General features: G+C 39.9%; 1 protein-coding gene across 1 annotated transcript; it reads left to right on the forward strand.

Moving 5' to 3' along the window:
• Positions 1 to 3: 3 nt before the first annotated feature.
• Positions 4 to 14923, forward strand: ercc5 (excision repair cross-complementation group 5). The gene is made up of 15 exons (XM_036557130.1): positions 4 to 509; positions 2481 to 2656; positions 3505 to 3620; positions 3713 to 3814; positions 3908 to 3968; positions 4089 to 4232; positions 5257 to 5458; positions 6397 to 7389; positions 7540 to 7808; positions 8618 to 8737; positions 10983 to 11196; positions 11389 to 11533; positions 11979 to 12179; positions 12335 to 12419; positions 13422 to 14923. Exons 1-15 carry the CDS (start codon positions 422 to 424, stop codon positions 13911 to 13913), a joined length of 3408 nt encoding a protein of 1135 aa, XP_036413023.1. The 5' UTR covers positions 4 to 421; the 3' UTR covers positions 13914 to 14923.
• Positions 14924 to 16575: the final 1652 nt, after the last annotated feature.

Here is a 16575-nt window from a genome sequence, read left to right on the forward strand (position 1 = left end):
AGACATTTCCAAGTAACGTTACGCGAACGCTGCTAGAAACGGAAGAGCATTGTGCTAGTTAGTTAGATTCGCCGGTGAAAAGTTTGTTATTAGTCTATAAGAGTTGCAGTTGCGGCAAAATATATAGCTCCGTACAGTGGCACCGCATAGAGGTTTATTTGCCCTGTGAAGGCAGTAAATCCAAGAGAGACACGATAGTAGCTGTGTGGGCTCTTCGGCTGGTTATTGTTGTGTCTCAGAGGGCTCTGTACTCCCTAACTAGGGCACTAGGTTTACAGAGGGCACAAAACCATGGATTCTACACTCAGATAGTGCACTAGGGGGTCCGATAGGGATCCACTTGAGTTTCAGCCGTAGCAAAGAGCTCCTTTCACGTTGCCTCTCCCCGTTGTAGGTGTCTGAGACCTATGAGAGGAGTGCAATGGGAGTTCACGGGTTATGGAAACTGCTGGAGAGCACAGGGAAGCCCATCAACCCTGAAACACTCGAGGGGAAGATCCTAGCAGTCGGTATCCTTTCTACTCTAAGTTACACTCTTGATTCTGTCCTTCTGCCTCATGTTGTTCACTGATGAGCCATTACTTTAAAAACACCTCGTTGTTTCTACACTCACTGTCCATTTCATCAGCTCCGCTTACCATATAGGTGCACTTAGTAGTTCTACAATTACAGACTGATCTTTTTCTCTGCACACTTTGATAGCCCCCTTTCACCCTGTTCTTCAAAGGTCAGGACCACCACAGAGCAGGTACTATTTGAGTGGTGGATCATTCTCAGCACTGACGTGGTGGTGGTGTGTTAGTGTGTGTTGTGCTGGTACAAGTGGATCAGACACAGCAGTGCTGCTGGAGTTTTTAAACACTGTGTCCACTCCCTGTCCACTCTATTAGACACTCCTACCTTGTTGGTCCACCTTGTAGATGTAAAGTCAGAGAAGATAGCTCATCTGCTGTTGCACAGTTTGTGTTGGTCATCCTCCAGTCCTTCATCAGTGGTCACAGGATGCTGCCCACAGGACTCTGCTGGCAGAATATCTTTGGTTGGTGGACTATTCTCAGTCCAGCAGTGACACTGAGGTGCTTCAGCAGCACTGCTGTGTCTGATCTGCTCCTGATCATTGAAGGGTAAAAGGGTCTAACAAAGTATGCAGAGAAACAGATGAACTACAGTCTGTAATTGTAGAACTACAAAGCACATCTGTATGGTAAGTGGAGCTGATAAAATGGACAGTAAGTGTAGAAACAAGGAGGTGGTTTTAATGTTATGGCTGATCAGTGTATTTGAAAGCTGCAGCTGTGCAAGTACCTACAACTAAATCAATTGCGTTTACCATGTACGCCTGTGTAAGTGAACAACCGTCCATTTCAGCTTCTGTTTTACAATATTTAGCTATTACATTTGCAATATCGTTTACAGCAGGAGGAGCTGTGTAAATGCCCTAGTACTGTAACGAGTTGTTTTGCTTGCTTTCAGAGCTAAGAATTAAAAGCAGTTCTCCACACAAAGAGCTATCAGAGCTGTAGCTACAAATCAGGACTTTAGATACCATTTTGGTTATTGAACATTAGAGGGTTCTGAATTTTGTCTATGGTAAATTTAGAGCGGAGACATAGCTAGAACCTTTCTAAAGGGGTGGCCCAGTTAGACGCAGCGATTTTGTTGGGGTGGCAAACTTCCAGGGAAAAAAAGGTGTGATAGTCACCTCATCTTACCATTGTTTAGGTTTACTTATTATATAATGTAGCAGACAGAGCAGGACTGCTGAAGTACACTGGGCAAAATAATTACTGTGGTCATAATTCTATGAATATTAACAAAATAATAGCATTATTAACTGATAAACAGCATTTTTAAATACAGTTTCACTCTGAAAAAAAAATGAGTGAATTTATCCAGTTATGTGAAAAAATAGCATGTTTTTTCTGTCATTTTGTGCTCTCTCCTAAATACTGTTAAAATGTTACATTAATCCACATAAAGCACAGTGTGTAACAAAAATACTGTAATGCACCGATGTAGGTTTGCTTAGGTGTTCTCAAATGTTTTCCTAATGTAGAAAGCCAATGTTAGCTGCTTTCTTAAGCAATATAACAAGGATAATGGTATTAACGGGTGACAATGTTTCTTGGGAGGGTTGCACTGGCCACCCCTGACCACTCCTTACGTCCCTAATTCAGAGTGTGAAGGTTGGCGGGCAGGCTTTGTAAGAATAAGATTACTGAGAGCATTTCCAAAACAACTAGCTTGTCTAGTAGGTCTCAGCAGGTCTATTGTATTGTTTTTAGTTTGGATACTGATAACAACAGGAATGCTGAGGCAGTCATTAATGGATTCCAGTAGTCACTTAGTGTTAAAAACAGAAAAATATATATGATCCCATATCCCATAGGACCTGTGAACCCAAGCTGCTTTTCTAAAACGTGTGTGGCATGTGCTGTTCAATGGTGTGTCTTTGCCATCCTTGACGTCTGGATTCACAGATATCAGTATCTGGCTCAACCAGGCAGTAAAGGGGGTCCGGGATCGGGATGGTAACAGTGTCCAGAATGCCCACCTTCTCACACTGTTTCACCGCCTGTGCAAGTTGCTCTTTTTCCGCATCAGGCCCATCTTTGTGTATGATGGAGATGCACCACTGCTTAAGAAGCAGACCCTGGTGAGTAAAGGCTGCAAGCATGGAAGATACACAGAGACACATTACTGTATTTGAGAGTAGAGCGTGCTACTAAGTGGGGCATCAGGTGTTTAATGAAAATGAATGGGGGTACAAAAAGTAGAACAATGCTTTTCCTTGGCACTCTTCTAGAAATAAAAAGCCTCAGTTGCAAAATTTGCCAAACTTTTTGACTTGATAGGGTTTGTGCTGGGCTGAGGACCAGAATACAAAACAGTATACCAGTAAAGAAGGTAGGTAGGGTTACAAATCAGGTGTTTAAATCAACATGAAATCAAAATCAACCTCTTTTTTAACCTTGTTAGTTGATGTTTCTTTTCATGTAAAGCACAAATTCATCATATATCATTGGTAAGACAAAATTCTTGTTTCCATCAAAATGTAATGTTTTTTGTTCACCTATAAAGCGCCTATCTGAATTTTGATTACGAGACTGTGCACCAGCAGATGAGGAAAAGTAATATTAACCAATAATATCACCTCCTCCCACCCACCCAGCTTTCTAGTGGGTCATATCAAATGTTTTCAGCCAGTTTTTTTGGGCAGCCCAGTTTGGTTGTTTATTGCCAGTGGCCAGGAGGTGAAAAGCCACTTCAACACATTTTTGTAGGCCTTTATCAGTCACACCAAATAAAACAACAAATAAAAAATATGCTTTTGAATACAAACATTTGATCAATATTTACTCTCCCTGGTTGGCTTTTTAACTTTTTGTCCATAGCCTTGATACTTTTTAATTTCTAGAAGAGTTCCATGGAGATCCATTTTTGAACGGATGGCAGTGCTAAAGGTGTTGTATTGGAGTAGAAATGAAAATGGTTGTACCTCAGGCCATCAGGAGACAGAGGAAGGAGGAGATGGCTCATGAATCAAAGCAGACCAATGAGAAACTCCTCAGGACCTTCCTGAAGAGGCAGGCCATCAAAGCTGCACTGGGGGACCGCAGGTTAGGACGCAGTACAAATGTCTATATTACAACTGTTGATAAAATACAGTAAAAGAATGCATCAGACAGCTACATGTTTTTGGTTTTTTCAGTCAAGAGACAGTTCCTAGTATCTCCTCAGTTCAAAGAGATGCGGAGGATGACATGTACGTTTTGCCAGCACTGCCTCCTGTAGAGGAGGAAGAGAGGAGTAGGTAAGAAAACAACACACTGTAGAGTCAGTTTTTAAAAAAAATTACTTAGTGCATTTTGACCATAACCATTACTTTCAACAAACCCTATCTTAGCTCTGATGAAGAAGAGAACAGAGATGGGGATGAGATGCCAGAAGCTTATCTCAGATTTCAGGTGAGATTAAGCAGTGAAACCCAGTCTGATGGATGAAATGCACCAAGTTTAAATCAATTCAGGATTATGTTATCCTGCTTTTTCTTATTGTTTATGTTTCAATATAAATGCCTTCGAAAGGAGGAGTTCTGTGACAATCCCAATTCCGTTGACATAAACTCTGAGGAGTTTTCCCTCTTATCACCGGAGATCAAACATGAGATCTTGAAAGAGATGAAGGAGTTTACCAAGAGAAGACGTACATTGTACCACACACCTCCAGAGGTACAGCAGACATGCAGATACAATGACCTATTGACCGTTACAGCAGTTATACTTTAGTGCACTTTCCCTTTCACAGTCATTCAGATATTTTAAATATTTGATTATTGATAAATCTGTAAAATTATTCTAACATGGTACTAGTACTCATAGGATTCAGATCATTTGTGTGAGGCTGTTAAAAAAAAATAATAAGAATTTTTATACATATAGGTCTATATGTTACAGTATATTAAATAAATACATAAATTAATTAATAAAACATTTACAGTGTTATTTATATCTTAGTTATTTTTGTTATGAAAAAGAAATATATTCCTAAAGCTGCACTATGCAAGATTCTTTGTTAAAATTGAAAGAAGTATCATAATTGAGTCAGGCTGAAATATGGTATTTGGTACCAACCCTCTTCTGGAGATCTACTTTCCTGCAGAGTTTAGCTCCAATCTGCATCAAACATGCTGCCCCTCCCTTTACCTAACACTACTGCATCTGATCCAACCAATCAAGAACTTCTGAAGAATTTAATTAGTTGGAACAGGGGTACCAGATTGCGATTGGAACTAGATTCCACAGGAAGGAAGATCTCCTGAACCAGGGTTGGTGACCACTGCTGCAAAGCTTGAAATAGATAGAGGTGGTCAGATTTGCCAAGAGTTTTTCAGACCATGCCATGTGTCTGTATGTATTAATGCTGCATGCACAGGCTCAAAAAGAAGGTCCAGCTCGATTAAGTTTTGATGATAATAGTACATCTTCTGAAGATACGTCCTTCACCAAGTTTTGACTAAAAACATGTACAATGTTGCATGCAATTACAGATTTCTACCAGAGAGGTCTCCAAATCCCCAAAACTTTCATAGTTTAGCTTTAACTATTGAACAAAGCTTCTAAAATTACCGCTTGATGTCCAGTTTGGAATATTGCATATATTGTGTGTGTATATATATTGATAATGGCAAGTGTGGGAAGTTTCAAACTTTTGAATGGTCTCCAGTGTTTGAGGGTAACTGCGGTCTCCTTGCAGAGATCAGGGGACTTCTCTCAATACCAGCTGGCAGGGCTGCTGCAGAGGAATAACTTGAACCAGCGTCTGGAGGGAGTGGAGAAGGAGATGAGCCAGAGGAGCTGTGGAACCGTGGAGGAGCAGTACAGCCAAGGAGGAGAACACAGTATTGAGGCCCGCCGGCTCATCTCTGAGGACTCCTCGCACTACGTTCTCATCAAAGGTCAGAGCACTGTTGTGTGAGAGTATCCATTAAAGTGATTGTTTGTGGAAAATCCAACTGAAACAGTTTTCCTCTTACCTCAGATATAGTCAATCAGCCAAGACATGTTTAATGTCTGAACTTTGGTTCTTTAGTTTTGCACTGAAGCTTTGCTGGAACTGTTGTAGTGAACAAGAGATCTTTGAGAGATCATCGCCCCACAGTGACATCTGGTGGCCAATTAGTAATCAGTACAATGTTTCATAGACTACAGAAAGCAATGCATTTTCATAATAGTGTTACTGAACGTTCAGACATCAGATATACAGCCTCATTGTTTATATTCAATATGCACTGATGGTTATTTTATTGAAGCAGATGCAAAATATTATTTAATTAAAGCTCAATTTCTCAACTCAACTAAATATGTCCATAAAAAACATATGCATCAGTGTGAAAAGAACAGGAAAGTAGTTTTTAAACACTCATATCCATGTCAGCAGGTTAATATTAAAGATTTTTATTTGCTGTACAGTTATAAGTTGTAGGGAAAGTGCTTGTGTAAAGGAGGCATAGCTTTGTATCTCTTTCAGAGTTTGTGATGGTGCAGCAAATCAGGTGACTGACAACAGTCACAGTTCTGGGATAAAAATAGGATTTTCTGGCTCTCAATTAGGAGTATTTTGGGTCACAAAATCCTGGTCCCAGATCAGCAGCTTGTGATTTTCCCCTGAAACATGGAAAAACATTCAAAACCTAATGAAACATTGTGCTTTGATGAAACTTAATTTGGGTATTCATGTGACTTAGAACGGGAGCTTAAAAGGTCTTACTTGTTTTATTTTTACATTTTATATTTTTCTCCAAAATTAAAAATAAAACTTATTTAGGCAAACTATCATCTGCAAAGGAAACAATCTAAAATATTTAGTAAAAAAAAGTTTGCTGTACATTTACAGGGCCCCAAAAGACTGTAAAGGCTCCTGAAAGCCAACCAGCTGCCACTCCTTGGTCTAGTGGGCCGTGGTCAAGAAGAGGAAGGCCCAAAGGACGGCCTGAGCCCCTTTGGCGGCCAGTATCAGATGATATCCTAGAGGGAAATGACCCTTCTTCTTCTTCTTCATCATCATCTACAACCCCAAAGCCAACTCTTTCTGTGGAGAAACAGTCCTCGGATGGAGCGCCCCCTTCTCCACGAACACTTCAGGCCATTCAGGCAGCCATGATGGACACCAGCTCTGATGAAGATGAAGGTGTCTCCAAGAAATCAGTCCAAGGAATCAGAATGACAAGTTCTCAAGATGAGAATGGGGGTGTGTCTCCTCGCACTTTAGAAGCCATTCAAAGAGCCATGATGGAGGATGACACAGCATCTAAAAAGGATCAAACTCCTCAGAGGAAGTATGTCATCATCACCAGCTCTGAAGATGAGGATGGAGAGGAAAGTAAAATAAGTGTCTTATCTGAAGCTCAGGAAGAACATGGAGGTGGAGTTTCTCCACAAACTTTGCTGGCCATTCAGAGATCCTTGGGAGAAAGTGGCACGAACCACATGGAGCAGCAGGATCACTCAACCAGCTCTGAGGGGGAGGAAATGGAAAAGGTGGTTGGAATGAGGAGCAAGGCTTTCAGATCTGCTGTGCTCACTGAAGGAGAAGAATGCAGGCAAGACGAGAAGAAAAGCAGTCTAGCAGATGCCCGAAGAACAGTTTTTCCTTCCTCAGATGAGTCAGATGAGGAAATTAAACCTAAGACCCACCACCATGCTTCACTCCATGGTCAAGAAGAAATACTTGAAGAAAGTGACTTACCTGAAAAGGTTTTTCTCCAGAAAGGAAGCTTGGAAACTGGTACTGACCAGGTGCCTTCAGACTTTCACATTGAAAAGCAGAGAGAGGAAAGAAAAGGGCAAATTACAGTAAAGAGTGAAGAGGAAGACAGCAGCTCTGAGGGTAAGAAAGCCTACACTGTTCATGCTTGCTTTTTTTCTGAGTACACACAGTCTATTTATTATATGGACTAAATATTATGTATTTTATTTGTCTGTAATGCTTTTTTGTGTCTGTATCTAACTTAAAACGTTTTGTCTTTTGTACTGACAGAGGATTTCATCGAGGTCTCAGAAGGGGAGGAGGTGTCCGAATTAAATGATTCGGTAACCAGAGTCGATGAACTGTTGACAAGTCAGACCACACAGCTAGATGTGAATAAGTCAGAAGAGGGGGTGGAAACATGTAATGAGGAGGCAGATTCAAGTGACACAAGTCTCCACTTATCCCTAAACCAGACTGAAATGGAGAAGCAAGAAACTGAGTCCTCTCAGGAAGCCACAGCTGTCCCTGCTTCCAGTGAATGGGACAACATTGACACGGTACATTTACCATTACATTTAAGCTATTTAAAGTAATAGGTTTAACAGTTTTCCCCTTACTCCAAATGTTGTTGGTCAGCTTTGCATGTTTGATGTGCAATGTTGGCTTATTCAGAAGACTTGGACAAAGGTATGGACAAAATTGTACGGGTTGCTTCTACTGTTTTTAGCTTTTCTGCATACGTTTGTCCTTTTTAAGGGTAGCAATATGTAAAGAGGTGTTTTTTCACTGGACAGGGCAGTACAGTTACAAACTCATAATCATGCATTTAGTCATCATTCCCACTGCCAAGTGAACTGTCCTGCTGGGCTACCAAGCATGCCGGGCTGGGTATGTATGGTTGAAATATTAGAAATATTGCACTAGACATATTGCACACTGACTGTCAGTCAAGCTCCTACTTTGTTGCTATTGTTGCTTGTTTGCTGTTAACACTAGCATTGCATAAGAATTGAAACTACCTCCTAAAAACTATTATGTTCACAGGGTACGGATAGTTCTGGGTTTAGATTAGTAACCATGTCATGCTGTATCACAATGGCTGGCTGAAAAATTCTTATACAGTATCCAGACCTAGTCTCAGACACTCCGCCCACTTGTACACAGAGCATCTGATAATTATACTAAGAAGAGCTTCATGATAAATTGTGTTTTTTAACAGGCTGCTTTGACGGTACAGATGAAATTATCTCACATGTAGCGCCAAAGTGAATTTACTAGATTGGCTGGAAAGTATCATTATGGAATTAACTGTTAACTGTGAAAATGCTAGTCAGCATTGCCACTGACTTGTGTATGTGTCCTGCAGGAGGAGCTGGAGCAGTTGGAGAGAGATTTGCAGGCGGAGCAGAGCAGTCTACAAGAGCAGCAGCAGCAACAGCAGCGCAGTGCTGCTACAGTTACAGGACAGATGTGCCAGGAGAGCCAGGTGAGGACAGTGAACTCACTTGGTTAGCGAATGTCAGCCATGTCAAGGCAGATGATTGCAATAAAAACACAATAGAACTTTGGTATGTTTATGCAGCTTTGCATAACGAAAAAATGTATCCATTTTGTATTTACACCTGAAAGTTTTTAAATTTACACAAACACATAAAATCTGAAAGTTTGCATACATCTTACTGTCTCAGTGTATACAGTGCTGTAAACAATAATTACATTTTTGTCTTAACTCAGGTTGTCTTTGTCCTAAATTTTGCTTAAAGATCTGAAACAAAAAAAGAACGAAAAGAAGAAAGTCAAGAAGTTGCAAATTTCTTTTTACATCATTGTATATCATACAACTTAAAGCCGACTTCAGCAAATTTTCATTGTTGACTGATGTTGTTTCTTCTGTTCTGGTTTATTCTCTCAGTGTGTTATCATTCATTATGTTCCTGTGAATGACCACATAGCTATTTTGGTTTCTCTAGTGGCCCTCAATCAAGGTTTTTATTTCCACTGGTGTTGATGGCTGATATCGGCCCTCTAGCATGTGTCTGTGGTTGTTTGTGGTTGGGGTTTGGAGGGGGTCTGATGGCCACAATGGGTGTGAGTTTGGAAACTCAAAGACTTGTTTACTGCTCTCGCCTGATATCGTAGGCTGCTGACATTAGCATAGCTGCCAAGTAGAGATATTTTAGAATAGACTGTCATGAAAGATGATAGCCAGAGCCATATATTTTTGGTAGGAGACCAATCATGGATATTTTTTACTTTGTTCCCACTTTTACATGATTCTCAGTTTGAGGATTTAACAAGGCTTCTCTGTAAAACTTTTTCTCTGGATTGTGCTGAGCTTGAAAAAGATGGACCTTTTTTGTGCTTTCTTAGGTGAATTGTCATTTACACTGATCAGGCATAACATTATGACCACCTCCTTGTTTCTACACTCATCGTCCATTTTATCAGCACCACTTACATATATAGGTGCACTCTGTAGTTCTACAATTACAGACTGTAGTCCATCTGTTTCTCTGCATACTTTGTTAACCCCCTTTTACCCTGTTCTTCAGTGGTCAGGACCCCCATGGACCCTCACAGAGCAGGTACTATTTGGGTGGTGGATCATTCTCAACACTGCAGTAACACTGACGTGGTGGTAGTGTGTTAGTGTGTGTTGTGCTGGTCAGACACAGCAGTGCCGCTGGAGTTTTTAAACACTGCGTCCACTCACTGTCCACTCTATTAGACACTCCTACCTTGTCAGTCCACCTTGTAGATGTAAAGTCAGAGACGATAGCTCATCTGCTGCTGCACAGTTTGTGTTGGTCATCCTCTAGTCCTTCTTCAGTGGTCACAGGAAACTGTTGGCTGGATATTTTAGCTTGGTGGACTATTCGCAGTTCAGCAGTGACACTGAGGTGTTTAAAAACTCCAGCAGCACTGCTGTGTCTGATCCACTCAGACCAGTGCAACACACACTAACACACCACCCCATCAGTGAGAATGATCCACCACCCAAATAGTACCTGCTCTGTGAGGGTCCATGGGGGTCCTGACCACTGAAGAACAAGGTAAAAGTATGCAGAGAAACAGATGGACTACAGTCTGTAATTGTAGAACTACAAAGTGCACCTGATAAAATGGACAATGAGCGTAGAAACAAGAAGGTGGTCATAATGTTATGCTTGATCTGTGTGTATTTGTGATTAACAGTTTAATTGTCTTTTTTGTTCATTGTAATCAACTATTAAAGTACAAGCCTAAAGTGGCCAAATTCGCTGATTGGCTTGCTGATCTTGCTTTCTAGCTGTTGATTACTTAGACATTCCCACCTGACGACACACAGCTTGAGCTCAAACAAACAATAGTAATCCCTAACATGTGATGGCACCAGTCAAAAGCTTTGGATTGAAAATGTTAATGAAAAAGTACTTGAAATGTCGGTGCTTTCAACAGAACAGTATTTTGAATAACTGAGAACCAAGAACATGGGTGTGGGATACTGCCTATTACACATTGCTTTTGCTGTTTGAATGTGTCTGTGATGGCCGGTGCAGGAAACAATATTTTTTAACCTCTATTTCTAATACTCATTAACATAAAAATGGTTCATAAAGTATTGACACAAATAAATAGAAATAGTTTAACTTCCAAAATTTTCATGTGCCAAAACATTGATTCAGGAGAAAGTTTGTATTAGGATTCACAGCAGAGCCAGTGGTGTAACACGTCCTGTTTTCTCGGTGCAGGAGCTGTTGCGGTTGTTTGGTGTGCCCTTCCTGGTAGCACCTATGGAAGCTGAAGCTCAGTGTGCAGCTCTGGACCGAACCGACCAGACTCATGGCACAATCACTGATGACAGTGACATCTGGCTGTTCGGAGGACGACACGTCTATAAAAACTTCTTCAGCAATAACAAATATGTGGAGCATTACCAGTATGTGGACATTCAGAACCAGCTGGGTGAGAATTAACTGTTAGACTTCTGAACTTCAGACAGTGCCAGCAACTTCAATTGTATTTGTGTGTATTTGTTCTTATATGATGGGAAAGTGGCCAATATAATATTGGAATATTTATTAAAGGTACTGTAGTATAGAGCATTGTAATGTGAATGACTTTGTTTGATTTTAAGTATGTCATTATCTTCCTTAGGACTAGACAGGACCAAGATGATCAACTTGGCATATCTGCTGGGCAGTGATTATACTGAGGGGATTCCAGGGGTTGGATACGTTACAGGCATGGAGATACTCAATGAGTTCCCTGGGTCTGGACTGGAACCACTCACTGAGTTCAGGTAGGACACTTTGATTCACCTCGATGTCATCACGATTGGAACAAAACCTTGTATCTCTAAAAAGCAACTTTTCAGTGGAAGCAAAAATTATCTTACCTTTTAATGTAAGTTAATGTATCAAGGTATTATCATAGGTCATTTTGCACTGTTTCTATTGGAATTGGTGATGCAGTGTAAACAGTAATGGTCTTTTTTAAATGAAGTAATAAATAAATAAATAAAAAGGGCAATTAAATGTTTTGTTCTGACTGCAATTAAAATTTGGACACCTGCATCAAGAGAAACTCCTTATTCACTTTGTACTTAGTGAATAACAAAAGGCTCTGATTCTGATCTAGCTATGCAAACACAACTAGAAAACAGTGGTTGAGCTTCCATTTTGATTACTTAATAGACAAGGTATTGTGGATCAGCAGTAACGCTCTGTGTCTTCTGGCTGCCGCAGTGAATGGTGGAGTGAGGCTCAAAAGAACAAGAAGCTGGTCACTAATCCTAAGGACACCAAAGTCAAGAAAAAGCTGAGAAACTTGACAATACATGCTGGGTTCCCCAACCCTGCTGTCGCCCAGGCCTATCTCCAGCCAGCTGTCGACCAATCAGAGGGCTCCTTTAGTTGGGGCCGCCTGCAGCTCCATCTAATCAAAGAATATCCTTCAAATACAACCTTGCTGGGATATGTGGCAGTGATTACATGCTGTCTATAAGACTAGTCATGGTTCTCAGTATATTAAGTGCATGTATATGTGAGGAAATCAGTTAATGAGTTTCAAGATTGTAAAAATGTTTCTTAACTAGGTCTAAGTTTTGTTTTAGCCGTTTTGGTTGGAACAGCAAGAAGACAGAAGAGACACTGCAGCCGGTGCTCAAACAGCTCAACACTCAACAGGTAAAGCAGGTTGAAAATATTTCGCTACTGTTGTTTCAGGATGAACAGTGGCTGCTTACTCGGTGGCAATGCCCAGCTTTAACTCACTAGACAGGATTGGAGTAAAAGTCTGGCATTCACTTATACACAAACCAGCAATACAGTTTTTTACATTTTTATTTACATTTTTTTTGACTTACCCCTATATACACACAGTATATAAACACAGAACTTAGGCACCTAAGCATACTGTTTAAAACTGTTTATCTGAGCTATAACAGTTTTTGCTAGTAAAAACATATAACAGTTAAAAAAAATGATGTAATATATTAAAAAAGTAATTTCTTGTTTTAAAAAAAGTGGATTTTTTTGTGAGCTAGTTAGAAAAAGGTTTCGATTCCAGATTGCCTTCAGTCATCAGATAGATTTGTCAAATTTCATCAGCAGCAAACCTGATTTAACCGAATGAAGCACTGATTGAGCGAAACCAGGTATTGGATGATAATTATAAATAATATCAGGCTGCCATGAGAAGAAGTGTAAAAATGTACAAACACAGTAACATACATAAAACACTGCTTATTGTATTAATATCATTTGTATTTATTCTAATATAAATTCTAACAAGAGAATAAATGCTTACTAACAGTAGCTTTATGAATATTAATTTCCCAACACACTTTATCTGTTATACTGCACTTATTATACTAATTTTATTCTATTTTGATAATCATTTTGTATATTATACCAGAATAAGCCCTTTTCTCTCTCATAATACCATCTGGACCTAAAATTGAGCATTAGAAAATGCATGCATGCTATTATCAATATCCGATGAGCTAAAAAATATTGTAATACGTCTTTGTCTGTGTTGCCTAGCCCTTCTGAACATTATCAACAAAGGGAAAAGAGGAAGCTGATCTTGAATCAGCACTGCAAATCTTAATACTTCACAAGTACCAGTGAACAGTATAGAGCCATTTTGTCTCATTTTGCAATGATCGCATGGCTTTTTGTCTGCAGACGCAGCTGCGCATCGACTCCTTCTTCCGTTTGGAGCAGCAGGAGAAGCAGGCCATCCGCAGCCAGCGCCTGCGCAGAGCCGTCACCTGCCTCAAGAGGAAAGAGCGCGAAGGAGAGAGCAAAGAAGAGGAAAACGACGAAGATGAAAAACAAGTGTCCCCGGTCAAGAGGGGAAAGAACGAGAAAGCACAAGAGGGAGACACAGACATTACACCTGCAGGAGCATTTGGAGGAGGTTTTATTGGCTCAGACGTCTACGCCGACATCCTGGAAGACAAGATAAAAGATGAGCAGCCTGTTCTGGAGGGGAAACAACCTAGCAAACCCTCAAAGGTGGAGTCCGTCAGCAGCAGCTCGAGCTCAGAGGATGAACGTGAGAACAGCTATGGAGCTGCCATGGTCACCGCACGCTCTGTGTTTGAGGGGAAGACGAGAGGGAGAGGGAAAAGAGGAGGACGAGGTGGGAGGGGAAAGGCCAAGAAAAGCTTATAAAGATGAAATTTAAAAATAATATTTATGTATGTCTAAGAAGCAAAAGAGGACAGTAACCTATGATGTGAAATGAATTTTAGCTTTAAAGTGATAGTTTGTCAAAAAATCAGTTGGTTCCTCTTGTGCCAAATGTAGTTAGTCATCCAAAATGTGTTTGGTGTCTTCAGTTTTGCACTGGAGCTACAAGGCTAAGAAAAAAAGCTAATGAGTAATGGAAGCTTCTGGTTTCTGACGCTGGATGACATACTGTTATCTATGTACATGGACAAAATACAAGATGGCTGTGTCAGAAACCACATAAGCAAGACTTTGGCATGACATTCAGTTTGCACAATGCTAATTGGTGGGGTATAAGTTTCTATTACTTGTTAGCTACATTAGCTCCACAGCTCTAGTTCAAAACTAAAGAAGCAAAGTTCAGACACCAAACATGTCTTGGCTGATAAACTGCATGTGGACTAAGGGGAAATTAGCTTTTTTGCCAAATTTTCACTTTAAATTACAATAAATTACACAAATGATTATTTTGTATATAATTTATTTACACTGTTATATTAGTTGTGTATTATTTGTGTGCGCTGTCAAATTGTGTATTTTTCTACAATTTTGTATAAAAACTATAGCAATAGCTCCCTATTGCTAAAAGAATAATTGTATAGCAGTGATTGGACAAATTCACTCTCACCATTGTGGTTAAAAAAAGTGGAGAGTTTCTGAGTGTTACATTACTTTTTTATCAGAGCTGTAAATAATTTCCATAATTGATTATGATTTCAATCAGTCACGAAAAAAGGCCATAAACTAAGTTATTAGCTTGTCACTATTAATGTTTAAATCTTTAACGTTATATGTAATGTTTCATACGCAAGCATTATTTCTCTTTTTGCACCTACCTCTTTCAAATAGTGTTTCCACAAAAAGGACTTTTATCAAGGGCACAGTTCTCTTGCTTTGATCATTAAAATGCTGTTTCACTCAGTGTGAAAGGTGCGAAAACAATAAAGGAACAATTTATTTCCCTCTAATGACCCCTGGTCAAATTTGATGTTTTGTTGATTTTGTAATTGAAAATAAGTTAACACATCCTTTACATGGAACAAACTTGAATATGGCATTTTTCTACTAATTATGCTTCACAATTTGTCATGTTTTATGTTTTTATTAACACATAGAATTAAAGCATAAAATTGGACCAGGGTACCCAAACTTTTGCATAAGACTGTATAACTCCCTGATAGTTGTACCACTTACTTCCTTCTTTAAACTGTCTATGCTACCTTTGTGTTTTAATCAAGTTGGCTTGACAGATTGGCCTAGCAATACCTTCAAAACCACCTGGGATAACATGGCAGTGGTCTAGGAACAACTTAGCAATCACCTGGGATACCGTAGCAATAAGCTAGCAGCACCTTTACAACCCACTGGGTACCATAGCAACAGCTTAGCAACACCTTAGCAAACAACTGGGATTCTATAGAAATGGATTTGCAACACCTTAGCAACCGCCTAGGATAAAGCAACAGCCTTGTAACACCATAGCAACCACCTGGGATAACAGCAAAGGCCAAGACTTTAACAGCCACCTGGAATACTATAGTAATGCCCTAGCAACACCCTAGCAACCGCCAGGGATAACATAGCAACTGCCGAGCAACACCTTAGAACCACCTGGGACACCATAGCAACCTCTGGCATTCCATAGCAATGCCCTAGAAACACCTTAGCAACCACCTGGGATAATATAGCCACTGCCTAGCAGCACTTTATTAACCACCTGGGTCACCATAGCAACAGCCTAACAACATCCCTGATAGCAAAAGGATAGTGGGCCATTGTTGGCCTGCTGATGGCAGAGCTGGTGGTCCACTTGTGTTTTGCGCAGTGTTTCCAAGTTGCCCACCTGTAGTTAAGCAGAGTATCAGACAAAATTCCATTATTCAATCGCTAAATTCACACTCACAGTCCTATTTACTTATTTTTTCTTCTCTCCTTTCTTTAGTTATATTTTGTAAATTAGTTTAAATAATTTTACATTTTCTATAAAATAATTCTAAAAAATAATTTAATATTAGACATTTGTCTTAGTTGTTTGTAATATTTGTCTTAGTGTATTTTCTAAAATAAAAGTCTGTGCATTTAAAATCTGTTTGAGGAGATTAAAAACTAGTTGGAGCACGTATGCAGGACAGTAATCTGGGTGGTCTGACGGTGGACCAGCTGTGGCAAACAGTTATCGGGGTGTCGACCTTATCAAGCCAGCAGACCGATATATGCTGGCTATCTGAGACATTAGCAGCCCTGGCTTTCCATAGCAATGACCTACCAACCACTCAAGATTTCATAGCCAACTTAAGATTTGGTCACAGACGTTCCCTTTCCAGCTGGGTTATGTAATGTTAGATGGCTCAAAGCCATAACGAGATGTGTTACCTCTTTTTAATTATTGATTTAATCAGTTTTCAGCTGCAGCTCTACTTTTTATTGTTGTGGCCCAACAGTATCATGGCTATGATTCTGCACCGCACAAACACATTTCAATCATGCTGTTAACCTTTATCTGAGAATGAATTTTGCATAATTCATCATTGTGGACCTTTCAACATCAGTTCAATGGCTTAGATATATTAAGACAAGTCATGCACACCTAAGTTACAAAGCAGAC

This window comes from Colossoma macropomum, unplaced genomic scaffold, assembly GCF_904425465.1.
Source record: "Colossoma macropomum unplaced genomic scaffold, Colossoma_macropomum, whole genome shotgun sequence".
NCBI lineage: Eukaryota > Metazoa > Chordata > Actinopteri > Characiformes > Serrasalmidae > Colossoma > Colossoma macropomum.

Excerpts from the sequence above, each read along its gene's own strand:
- ercc5 (XM_036557130.1), top strand. The coding sequence starts at position 422 with ATGGGAGTTCACGGGTTATGGAAACTGCTGGAGAGCACAGGGAAGCCC. Across the intron at positions 510-2,480 it reads GGGGAAGATCCTAGCAGTCG|ATATCAGTATCTGGCTCAAC; the intron begins GTATCCTTTCTA and ends CTGGATTCACAG. Across the intron at positions 12,420-13,421 it reads AACAGCTCAACACTCAACAG|ACGCAGCTGCGCATCGACTC; the intron begins GTAAAGCAGGTT and ends TTTTGTCTGCAG.